Source organism: Leopardus geoffroyi, chromosome C3 (genome assembly GCF_018350155.1).
Source record: "Leopardus geoffroyi isolate Oge1 chromosome C3, O.geoffroyi_Oge1_pat1.0, whole genome shotgun sequence".
Taxonomy (NCBI): Eukaryota; Metazoa; Chordata; class Mammalia; order Carnivora; family Felidae; genus Leopardus; species Leopardus geoffroyi.
This window is the reverse complement of record NC_059338.1, coordinates 63,647,582-63,659,040: the sequence shown is the minus strand read 5'-3', so window position 1 is coordinate 63,659,040 and position 11,459 is coordinate 63,647,582. Positions and strand designations below refer to the sequence as shown.

Below are 11,459 nucleotides of genomic sequence, written 5' to 3'. Positions count from 1 at the left end.
AAAAAAAAAAAAAAAAAAAAGCAAATGCAGGGATTCCAAATAGTAAACTACTAATTGTGCTGATTAAAAAAATCTTTTTGGATTCTCATCCAAAGCCATCCAGGAGCTCACAAGTATAGTTCCAAGCTCTGGACCTTGTATCTCACTTTTTCTATGGAAGTTAAGAAAATTCCCATTCCTATTGGCCTTATAACATAAATGTATTTTATTGGACAGTAGTCATGTAAAACTGTAACTTCATATGTATCTCTAAAGGCTGGAAGGTACTGACAGATACAGATCTGAGGGTTTACAAAAACTCTCTCAGGTCTGTGCCGGCCCTACGCACACTTAGGACCGAGTGTGACAATTCTAAAGTGCCGTCCGGGACCACGCGCGCTCTGTCCATCCACCAGCAGTGTTTCTCACCCTGACACGCCTGAGACCATCACAAAGTGGGGACGATCACAAAAGTGAGGGTCTGGAGTCCTTGTAACTGCATTTTCAAAGTAAAACTCTGAGAATTAAAAGTTGGGAACATCTGAGCTCTCCCAGCAACAAAAAGGACCCGTGGAGCCAATCTCGAACGATCAAATGCCTGCTAATTGGATTGCCTAGAATTCCAAGTTGTTAGCCAAGCACTCTTCCAAGTGAAGACATCCGGTCTCCTCAGCCTTCCACTTACACCAGAACACAGAATAGGTTGGACCGGCCGACTCAGGGTAAGATCACCCGCGAGAGGGACTCAGCGTGTGTGTGAATGAGCAGCTGTTGTAGGCGGTATGATGAAAAGCCTAGACTGCCCCTTGAAGTTTTATAGAGTCACCCACTCTTGATCTAGGTTGTAGAAAACGGGTCACATTTTAAAAATGTGCATGAGGCCCTTAAGTGACCAGAAGCCAAGATGACTGCACATCTCTGTTGGCGTTGATAAGGCATTCTAGTAACTTCGTAAGCCCCGGATAGAACGGATATGAAAAACGAGGGCACCAGGTACATACACACTTAGGATCTATGGGGTAGATAGATCACAATGAAAAGAACACACGTGAAATTCTCAGTTCATATAATTTATTGCAGTTAGCACACAGTTTAAAAATTCACCAACACACCAATAGTACAAAACTAAACAGCATTATAAGTTATTCCCCCCTCAGGAAAATAAAACATACTATGATTGTCAAAGCTAGATGTCAGTCTAAGTTTTAGAACAAAGGAAGAATGTGAAACTAATAAAAGGGAAAAGCAATCACTCACAATGACCACAAAAAGAAAATCCAAAAGAAAGTCCGTTTTCTCAGACATTGATTGTCTCCTCTAAATTAATAAAAATTATTTTAACATAAACTGTATTTAAAAAAAAAAAACAAAACAAACTAGAAACTCTTCAAGTAACTAAAGATAATGCTCCAAGGCCATTTTCACAGCTTTTTTTGTTTGTTTGTTTGCTTTAAATGCCATTACAGCCAAATTAACACACATTTGACCAAATATTTCCAAAACAGTCCAGCAACACACAATGGAGTTTTCCATTCAGTATCTTAAGCACAAAAATAGGCTATGTTTACAGTAGTTAAGGCGATCAAATTTTAAACAAAAGCAATTAAAAAAAAAAAAAAGGGAAAAACAGCAAACGTTTTCCATGCTACTCCCATAGACCTTATTTGTAAGTGCAAGACAGGAAAACAAACACTGTGCAAAATGCTTTTGCCCTGCGCGCTGGTCATTAAAAACCACACGTCGGGCTGCAGCCTGTGCTGCGTGATACACATAGTCTACTAACCCCCTTCCCCACCTTCCCCACGTCAATCAAGGCAGGCCAGTCCTTTCAGCCCGGGGCTTTTTCAGTCCATAGAATCTTTTCATGAGTTGGGGTGGGGGGTGGGGGTGGGTGTTGGGGGGGGGGGGGATGATGAAGGAGGGGAGGGAGGGAGGGTTAAGGAAGAAGGGGAGAAAAAGAAAGGGGAGCCAAAAAAAAAAACCCAAAAACAAAAATAAAAAAAAGAGAGAATGACCTATTGTCAATTTGTGCAGTAGTTATTCTAAAAATGCTCCACTGGGTAAATGTGTACCCCTAAACTTTGAGCTGGCATGGGTTCTGTGCAATCAGAAGTCTGTTACAAATGCACACTGCACATGCAAATCTTTAAGCCGTTTGTAAACATTTATATTTTCCTTGTTATGTAGCGAAGTTATCAATTTGCAGCTTAAGTTTTTATTCAGCTTAACAGTTTCAACTTAAAGACAGTGGGAAAGTCAATTTAAATTATATAAAATAAAAATAAAAACAGTGCATTTACGTTCTTCATAACACCAGGTTTTTTTTCCCCAAACGGTGCTATTTTGTTTTTCTAAGGAAATTAAATAATTTTAAACTCACTCGTTAAAGTTATACAATGCAAACAAAGACAAAAAATATATTGAAACTCATGCATTTCTGTAGCGTTAATATTTACTTTTCAAGACTCAACTAAGAGCATCAACACAACCTGTCAAGTTCTTTGACACCCCCCCCAGCCCGTGTAATCAATTACAGTATACAAGAACAGTAATTCACATTTTTCAACACACAGTTCAACACTGCTGGAGCTGCAGTATCCTTTTCCATCCCAAGCAAACCTTCACAAAGACAGCGTCCCAGTGAGCCCAGTGTACTTTCCGCATTTCTCTCATTGGGAACCGTCAGGAAACCAGAAGTTGCCACAGAAAGTTTTAAGTCAACTGCTTGTTTAAAAATAGATAATCCAGCATCTCAGAAATCTCCCATTTGGGTCTAAAAGCATTCAGGTTTCCAACAGCCAGAAAAGATTCATGCAATTTGTGACATATAGAGAGGCTAATAAAACTGGAGGGGATCTCTACTCCGAAACAAAACAAAACAAAACAAAAACAAAGTGGAAAAAGAGAGAGAGAGAGAGAGAGAGAGAGAGAGCGAGAGCGAGAGCTCAGAAGACAATGCAGTGTCGACAAAATGAAGCCCTGTGAAAGCATCTTGTGATAGGACGACCTGTTTCAAAGGTTCTTATTGGCTTCCTCCCCCTGCCCCCTCGAAAGAAAAGGCCCTCTCTAGTCTCCGACTTGCTCCAGAGTCTCTTTTACCAGAATGCTAAATTAGCGAGAGTCTCATGCTACTCTAAAGTGCAAAACCGAGTCAACACCCCGACGTCTTAGTTCCAGGAAACAAGGCTGCTTTTAGACCGTACCACAACTAGATAGAGATCTATGTATATATATGTACGTGTCGATATATATATTATTTATATAGAGAGAGAGATAGAAAATTATTTCCAGAGTTCTTGAGAGCTATCTTCTAAGGTCCAGTCTCTGACCGCGGGCAAGCTCAGGGCCTCGCTTTTGACAGACAAGGAGTTCACCAACTCACAGTGGAACTTGCGGATGTGTCTGTACAGGTCCCCCGACTGCGTGAACCTGCGCTCGCACCACTTGCAGGCGTGCGGCTTCTCGCGCGTGTGCACCACGGCGTGGCGGCTCAGGTTGTGCGAGTACTGGAAGCTCTTGCCGCACTGCGTGCACGTGTAGGGCTTCTCGCCCGAGTGGGTCCGCTCGTGGCGCTTGAGCGTGTACATGCACGAGAAAGTCTTGCCGCACAGCGAGCAGGTGGGCACGTTGACGTCGGCGGCCGGCTTGCCGCGCAGCCCGTCCTGCTCGCGGAAGTGCGTGCTCAGGTGGATCTGCAGGATGTGCGGGCTCGGGAAGACCTTGTTGCACAGCGGGCACATGAAGATCTGGCCGGCCGGGCTCAGGATGTTGGACACGTAGGGCAGCAGGCCGCCGTCCACGGCCGCCTCGGCCGGGCCGCGCTCGTGCTCCGGGCTCAGCATCTCGTCGTCGCTGGCCTTGTCCTCGCGCTCCAGCTCCCTCAACACCGAGTCCTCCCGCAGCGGAGCCAGGTGCGCCGGCTCGTACGGCCCGCGGGCGTTAGCGCCCCCGCTCTCTTTCGCGGCGCTATGCTCCATGTCATAGTCATTAGCGCCCACCTCGCCCTCCTCACACGGAGCCTCTTTCTCCACCTTCACCTGCACCAGGTTGCTTCTCAGCACGTCCTGTGAAGAGAAATAAGAGCTGTTCAGATTTTCAACTCCTGACAGGCTGGACTTGACAGACAGGTCCAGCACACAGTCAACATCTGCCGAATCCCTCACGGAGGCGACAGACCTCTGGGACAAAGACTCTGTGGAGCTGCAGGGGCTGGCCACTGTTTTTCCAGCTGCCGCGGCGTGTGGCTCTGCGTCCCCGCCGGCCGGGGGCAGGCCCGCCGAGTCCGAGGGCAGGCGCATCCACATGTTGCCGGGCTCGGCCGCCAAGTCCCTTTTGCCGGGCAGGAGGGTCAGCTTGTCGTCCTCGCCGTCGTCCTCGTCGCTGGGCAGGTCGCCCGCCATGTGGCTGCTGCCGTCCGAGAGGCTCTCGACTTTGTCCGAGCAGCTGGAGGCGTCCTCCTCCTTCTTGGTGCTGTCCGCCTCGGTGGTGGCTTTCTCCTTCAGCTTCTTTTTGCACACTTTGACGATGTCGTACATGTGGAGGTAACTGGCAGCTGCGAGCACGTCTTCAATGGGCAAGTCTTTGAACTGGAGTTTCCCTTCGTACATGAATTCAAGCAGGAGCGCGAAAGCCGGGGCTGTAACAATGTCGCTGTTCAGATGAACAATGTCCCTTTTGTCCAGCTGGTCCTTGTAAAAGAGGTGGAAGTACATGCTGCACGAAGCCAGCACAGCTCGGTGCGCGCGGAACTGGGCATCTCCCACCAGGACGGTGCAGTCACAAAGGAAGCCCTGGTGCCTCTGCTCGCTCAGACACTGCAGCAAATGTCTACTGTGGTCTGGGAACTCCATGCTGTCTTCATAACCTGGGGACAGAGACAGTCCTCGTGAGAGCCTGCTCAGGAACAACTTTCCGCCGCCCGGGTCCCCGTTACCAACAAAAAAAAAAAAAAAAAAAAGAGAGATAATGACAGTGATTCGGCTTGGGCCGCCGATGCACCCGTCCCTGCATTTTAATCAGGCTCATGACCCGAGGACGACCAGACCGCACGCCCGAAACCCAAACGCGAGAAGGAAAAACGTACCCTTTCCCAACTTCCTTACCCCAGCCCAACAGTCCCTGACGCATCCCCACCTTCCTGGAACTTTCCGGCAAGTTTTAAAAGCCTTCTGTTTCACTACTGGCCCTTATTGAGAGTGAGAATTTACATCTCTTTCAGGAGAAGTGAACCTACTCATCAAATTATGTCCTACGAAACCTGCAACAGCTCCTAGAGCGAACAAAGAAAAGTCCCAAACACATTCTGGAAGATTCAGAAAACTTGTTCAACCATCCTTTTTTATTCCATTACTTTTGATACATGACTGCGCTTAGAAAGCACAATTTTAACACACACGCACTGGCTGAATCAAGGGGAAAAAAGTGAAATCGCATAATTAGCCCAGAAATTAGCAAACAACTCACTTTTAAAGTCAGAGTGTTACAACAACAAAAGCCCTGTGTATAAAAACAGATGTTAATGCCTTAGGATTTGCAGGTAGAGCCCACGTGTACAAGAGATCAGAAAGAACTACACCAACAGATGGAAAAGATCATCTTTACTATGAACAAATCCAAATATTTTTTAAGTGAATGGAGGGGGAAAAAAAAGTAGTATTTCTTTGTAAAAATCTGTACATCTAGGATATGAGGAACCAGAAGGGCTTCCCTTCACTCTGAAAATTCTCACCTAAACTTTGATCCGTTACAAAGCAAATGAATTCCATATTAAAATGACTTCAAACTTTTAAATAAAGGCGTATTGTATTCAAATGAAACTCCAAAGCTTTACAGGTTCAACATTCCCCCCCCACCACCCCCCCCAAAAAAAAGCCTTGCTAGAAAAAGAGAAACTATTTTTTTCTGACTCTGCCTTACCTCATTCAACAGAAAATACTTTGTTTCAATAAAACTTGATATATTTTGTTCTCCCACTAGCTTCTATTCTCTCAAATATGCATCGTTGCCCTTGTTTTCTGGTGAAGGAGGGTGAAATGGAGGGGGAGCAAAGGCGAGGAGGTACAAAGGGTCAAAATTCAACTGTAAAATTCAACTCCTTAAAAAAAAAAAAAAAAGAAAAAAAAACCAAGAAAACCCGACTTCCCTTTTCCTATGACCAGAAGCGAGGTTCCACACCAACCAGCTCAGAAAGTACATTTGGGGAACGGATACATGGTAATTTAATATTCAGAAATTACCTCCCTGCTTTTTCTACACTTTGCCCAAGATGGGCTAAAAGTTTCATCCTAGCCCCCAAATGCGTTCCGCACGACGCCCCAGCTAGAATACACCAAGATTTACAATACAATCACTTTGAGTGCTCCACAGCTAACATCAATCCTAATCCTTGAGAGGGCTAAAAATAAAGATTGGAGGGCAGCTCACAAGGTAGCCGTGATCAAATTAGGAGGCTGACAGGACAGAGAGGGACGAAGAAGGAAGCTTATAAACATCTGATCCAGCTGACTGTGGCCATATGGCAGCTGCTGCCGAGATAAAGAGATTAAGAATGGAGGAGTGCGATTACAGCTGTCTGGCCAATTCAGGCAGCTCAAATCTACAAGTTCTAAATTAGTCGCTAACACAAAAACTCCTGCAAATAATTATTGTTATGCTGAAATAAAAGATCTCTTAAATATATATTTGAAAGAGAAATGAGGAAACCAGTCAAACTATTCTCCTGGGGACAAAAGTTTTTTTTTTTTTTTTCCCTTTTAAAAAACCTTCGGTTTCAAAAGCACTTACAGCTGTATGTTTCAGTAGTGCTGCTGAATGTTTTTGAAGAATAAAGTTTCAGAGTGGAATTAATTACACAACAATCTAGCTTCTTAACTAGAATAATCTTCTCATATAAGTTTGATCGCTGGATTCCAGACAGTTTACTATTTCTCTCCCCCACTACCCCAAAAGCAAAAGGAGCCTAAATCGCAGTGAACAGAAAAAAGCATTCTAATCCAAAGTGATCTCAAAAAGCAACATTTCAAAGCCTTTCTTAGCATTTCAAAACTTGAAATATTTCTGTGTATAAAAGTTATTTACTTGCTCGAGCAAAAGGGATAAAAATTAAAACTAAACGAGCCCAAGACTTTCAACTCCAACAAGATGTTCATTTAATACTCGATTTCATATATTATTCCTAAACTGGGTTAGAAAAGTAATGGGATTTTTTTTTTAATTAAATAAACAAAACACCAAAACAGAAATATGCTCAATCTAATCTCTTGCTACTCCTACCTTTAGGACACATAAACCTGATTAAGTCCTTTCCTCTGAGTCTCGCTGGCTCCAGGTCTGTCACATCGGTGGAAAAAAAGCAGACTAAGAGAGACAGATGCAAAGTGGAGATGATGTTAGAGAGGAACGAGATACCTTCTCCACCACAGATCCGCACACACTAACTCCCTGTCTGTGTGTTAGAATAAAAGGCTGAGGGATGGCAGGCTGTCAGCTGCTCTGACATCATGTTCAGATGGAAATGCTACCTCCAGCTGTGCTCCTTTTAATGCCATATGCTACTCCTCTACACTCCTGCCACCAGCTTTTTCTTAGGAGAACTTTTCTCTTCTGTTAGTATAAACAAAATACTTCAAAGTCTCCCTTTTTTTCCCCCAAACTTTCTAACAGAAGAAATTGAAAAACTCAGCATATGGAGTTCTACTGTATTTATGGAATAGCAACACTTCTGTCTTAAGTTGGTGGACTGGCTTACATACTGACAGCACACTCAAGCCACGGTGCTATTCAGGAAATCCAGATTCACTTTTATTCAACTCCAACGTTTAGTTTCAAAGGCAGCTTAGGGATATTTTTAAACCAACCCAATTGACATCTCCAGTCCCATTTCGACATTATTATGGCACTTTCATATTTTCCCCCTGCCGAGATCATGGCATACGTGTCTCAGGAGGGTGGAAGACTATTCAGAACTACTGCTCCAGCCTGGTTCACCTTCTTATTCCCCTCTTATTTAACTATTTATCTCCAGCTACCCTCTCAACGCAATTTCTCACACTGCCAGTTCATGCAAATTTCAAGTCTCGGTATCAACGGGGTGAAACTGCACTTTCTGAAATCCTGGAAAGTACTTCGGTTCAATGAGACAAATTAATAAACGGTCACAACCTGCTACCACCACTTAACGTGAACGCTGCACCTGCGTGTCTGATCCGCCTCCCGGCTCAGAAAAAGCAGAACTTTGTCTTCCCCTTGATCTGTGTCCCATAACAATCTCTTTTTGGGTCACTCTGTAATGTTTCGTGATCACAAGAAAACCTTTCAGAAAGGAGGTGGGGGTGGGGGGGTGGGGAGCAGGTTGAATAAGTTTGGGAACTTTTTAGCTAGACTTTGTGGGTCTTTACTAATGGCTGATGAAATCGTAAGGTAACCCGGGCTGGGCCGACCAGTGCCCTGCAAGGTGCTGCGACATCTGTGAATGTCAAATACATCTCCACAGACTCCCGGGAGGGTGAGGAGTAGAACAGGCCTGAGGCGCAAGTGTCGCAGCCCTGCCTGGTGATCAGCACTCCGTTCTCATTAGGAAACCGCGGCAGAGTTAAAGAGTAACAAAACCCAACGTCTCGGTCCTGTCCTTCTCGCTCTGCCAAAGTCACAAACCTAACTTTCTCTAACTTCGCGGGGAATGACAGAATGACGAACGCCTATGCCAGGAGGCACCCTTCGCAGCTAAATTCCTTCTCAGCCACACAGCCTCTACTCCACAAATGCCCTCGCCCCATTCCAATATATCAGACATTAATCACCCCATTTACCCAGTGGGGTGGGGGGTGAGTGACAGTTTAATGAGTCCCAAGCACCGCAATGGGCCAGCGACTCCCACCCCACAAATCAACCCCTTCACGTCTTGCTACCGCGGGGTCCAGAGAGGTTTTGTGGGGTTGGGGTTTTGTTTTTCCAAGAGGTGGGGGCGAGGGTGCGGGGGTGGGGGGGGTAAGAAATGCAAATATCCACGTAGTTGGCCGTGCATAAAACACACGGGGAAAGAGGAAGGTTAAACCACAGGGAAGGAGGAGGAGGGCGGAGAGCCGGTGCAGCAGGAAAACACCTTAAACAACAGACGAGAAAACAGACCCGGGTCACGGCAACAACAAAAGAAAAGTCGTAAGAAGCAGCCCGCGGGAGGAGGGTGGCTGCCACCGCTTCCCCGACGCCGCGGCGCGCGAGCCCCCGGGGCCTCCCGGCAACTGCACCAGCCCGGGAGGGGCCCCTCCCCCGCCGGCCCCCTCCCCCCCCCGCCCCCCCGCGGGCGCCACTGCAGCTGCACCGGTCCCCGGAGCCGCGGCCGTCCCGGGCGCCGCTGCAGCTGCGGCGGCTCCCAAGCCCCCCTCCCCCAGCCCGCCGCCCTCCGCACCCGGGAGGCGCCGCCGCAGCTGCACCGGCCGGGAGCCCGCCCCGCGCCGCAGCTGCACCGGCCGGGGGTGGGAGGGGGGCGCGGAGCGGGCGAGCCCGCACCCCGCCCGACCCCGCAGCTGCGGCGGCCCCGTCCCCGCGCCCGGCCTCCCGCAGCTGCGCCGCCCCCCGCCGCCCCAGCCGCTCCAAGCACACAAACTAACTCCACTCGCGGGGGCGCCCCCGGCCCGGCCCGCCCTCCGCCCGCCCCGGCCCCGCCGGCCGGGGCCGCACAGCTGGCGCCCCTCGCCCGCCAGGGGGCCGCGCGCGGAGGGGGCGCCGGGTCAGGGGCCGGGGCGGGCGCCGGGACTCACACGGAGCGGCCCTAAGTCACCGCGTCCCCGCCGCCGCGTCCTCCGCCTCCTCCTCCTCCTCCTCCCGGCCGCCGCCGCCGCCGCCGCCGGACTTGGTGGGCTTCCTCCTCCTCTTGCCCCCCTCCCTCCCGGCCCCCCCGCCCCCCAATCCCGGCTCCGTCGCCCGCTCCCCCCTGCCCCCTCCCTCCCTCCCGCCCACCCCCGCTGGCAGCCGGAGGAGCGCGGCGGAGCGAAGAGGGCCCCACTCTCAACGGCTCCCCATGGCAGCAGCCCAGCGGCGGCCGCAGCCTGCCAGACACAGCGAGGGAGCGAGCGAGGGAGCGAGCGCGGAGCCGCCGGCCGGGGGGGGGGGGGGGGGTAGGAGGGGGCGGGGGACGGGGAGGCGGGCGGGGGAGGGGGAGGGGAGGGGGCGGGAGGACGCACCACGCACGCACGCGGCGGCGCCGGCCAGATGTTCCCCCCCCCCGCCCAGCCTCGGTCCGCCCCGCTCCTCCCCCTGCCTCCCTCCCTCCCGGCGTGGGGCCTCTGCGATTGACCGTAAGCGGCTGGACCGGAGCTCCTTGCCCGCCCCCAGCGCGCAATCTCCTCCAATAGGAGGGCGGCTTTGCAGGAGGGCGGAGGGAGTGGCGGGCAACCGTCGGATTGACAGGGAGACTCGGCCAATAGGAGAAGCGAGCCGGAGCTGCCGCTCGCGCGCGCCAATCGCGGGCAGAAACTGTCGGGGTGGGCTGGGCCCGGGCGGGCGGGGGCCGGCAGCGAGGCGGCGCGGGGCGGAGTCCTCGGGCGCAGCGGCGGTGGCGGCAGCGGCGCCCCTCTGGGTGACTTGGCCGTGAGAAAGTGAAAGGAGCCCGCAGGCGGCGGCGACAGCTGCGCTGGGAGGGGTTTGTCTCCGGCCTCGGAGGCCTCGCGCGCCCTGGGGGTGTGGAGCGAGCTTTTCCGTGTGCACCGTGACCACCATAAATACACTTTTAAACCTAGTGCAGCTCGTCCGCGCGGACTTGCGCCGGTTTCCTCCAGAGGCAGGGCCCCCGGGGACGCCGAGGGCCGGAGTCTGGCCTGCGGCGGCGCCCGGTGCGCCCGGTGCCCCCTGTGCCGCGGGCGACGCCGCCGGCTCCTCGCCCCCACCCTCACCCCCCCCCCTCCCCAAGCGCGAGGAGCAGGGCCGAGGCCGCTGCCGCGCCCGGTCCCCCAGGTGCGCACCCGGGCGCTGGGGACGCGGCCAGGCGGGGAGGTAGGTCCGGCTGCCTGCGGCGCTTACACGCCCCAGGTGCACTCGCACTGCCGCAAGTGCGCACTCCCACGTGGCCACACTGTGGAGAACTACAGTAAAATTGGTACTTGTGGAAGCCCAGCCTGATTCCTTAATTGGCACGTACTGAGCCACAACGTTAACCTACCGAGGGAAGATGCAGGACTTGCCCTCCCTTCAAATGAACTTTTTATTCGGTCCCTGTTCTTTGCAAGTAAATTGGGTTAATCACGGCCATGAAGCAATGTAGAAACTTCTATTCGCAAGAAATTAGAAATCTTGTTGAGGCAGGGGTTACAAGTAAAGAGCTGGACAGCAAGTTAAAAAATGGTTCGAGAATGTGAACTAGAAAATTGCACAGTGAGGAAGTCAGTACACTGGTAATTGTCGAATGTAATGTGTTTATTCTTTGGTAACTGAAGCGGGACTGGCAAGCCTGTTAACCAACTTGCCAGGAGACCTTTCAGCTGGGC

General features: G+C 50.8%; 2 protein-coding genes across 3 annotated transcripts; one reads left to right on the top strand and one right to left on the bottom strand.

The window, feature by feature from the left end:
• Positions 1–1,033: 1,033 nt before the first annotated feature.
• On the bottom strand, positions 1,034–9,849 carry ZBTB18 (zinc finger and BTB domain containing 18). 2 transcript variants are annotated; one of them, XM_045453171.1, is made up of 2 exons: positions 9,738–9,849; positions 1,034–4,843 (listed from the first exon to the last, which is right to left on the bottom strand). In XM_045453171.1, exon 2 carries the CDS (start codon positions 4,827–4,829, stop codon positions 3,261–3,263), a length of 1,569 nt encoding a protein of 522 aa, XP_045309127.1. In that variant the 5' UTR covers positions 4,830–4,843; positions 9,738–9,849; the 3' UTR covers positions 1,034–3,260. The 2 variants fall into 2 exon arrangements, with proteins under 2 accessions (XP_045309127.1, XP_045309126.1); XM_045453170.1 differs by lacking the exon at positions 9,738–9,849 and adding an exon at positions 7,252–7,380.
• LOC123586587 (basic proline-rich protein-like) lies at positions 8,836–9,752 on the top strand. Its single transcript, XM_045455812.1, has 2 exons — positions 8,836–8,911; positions 9,037–9,752. Exons 1-2 carry the CDS (start codon positions 8,836–8,838, stop codon positions 9,750–9,752), a joined length of 792 nt encoding a protein of 263 aa, XP_045311768.1.
• Positions 9,850–11,459: the final 1,610 nt, after the last annotated feature.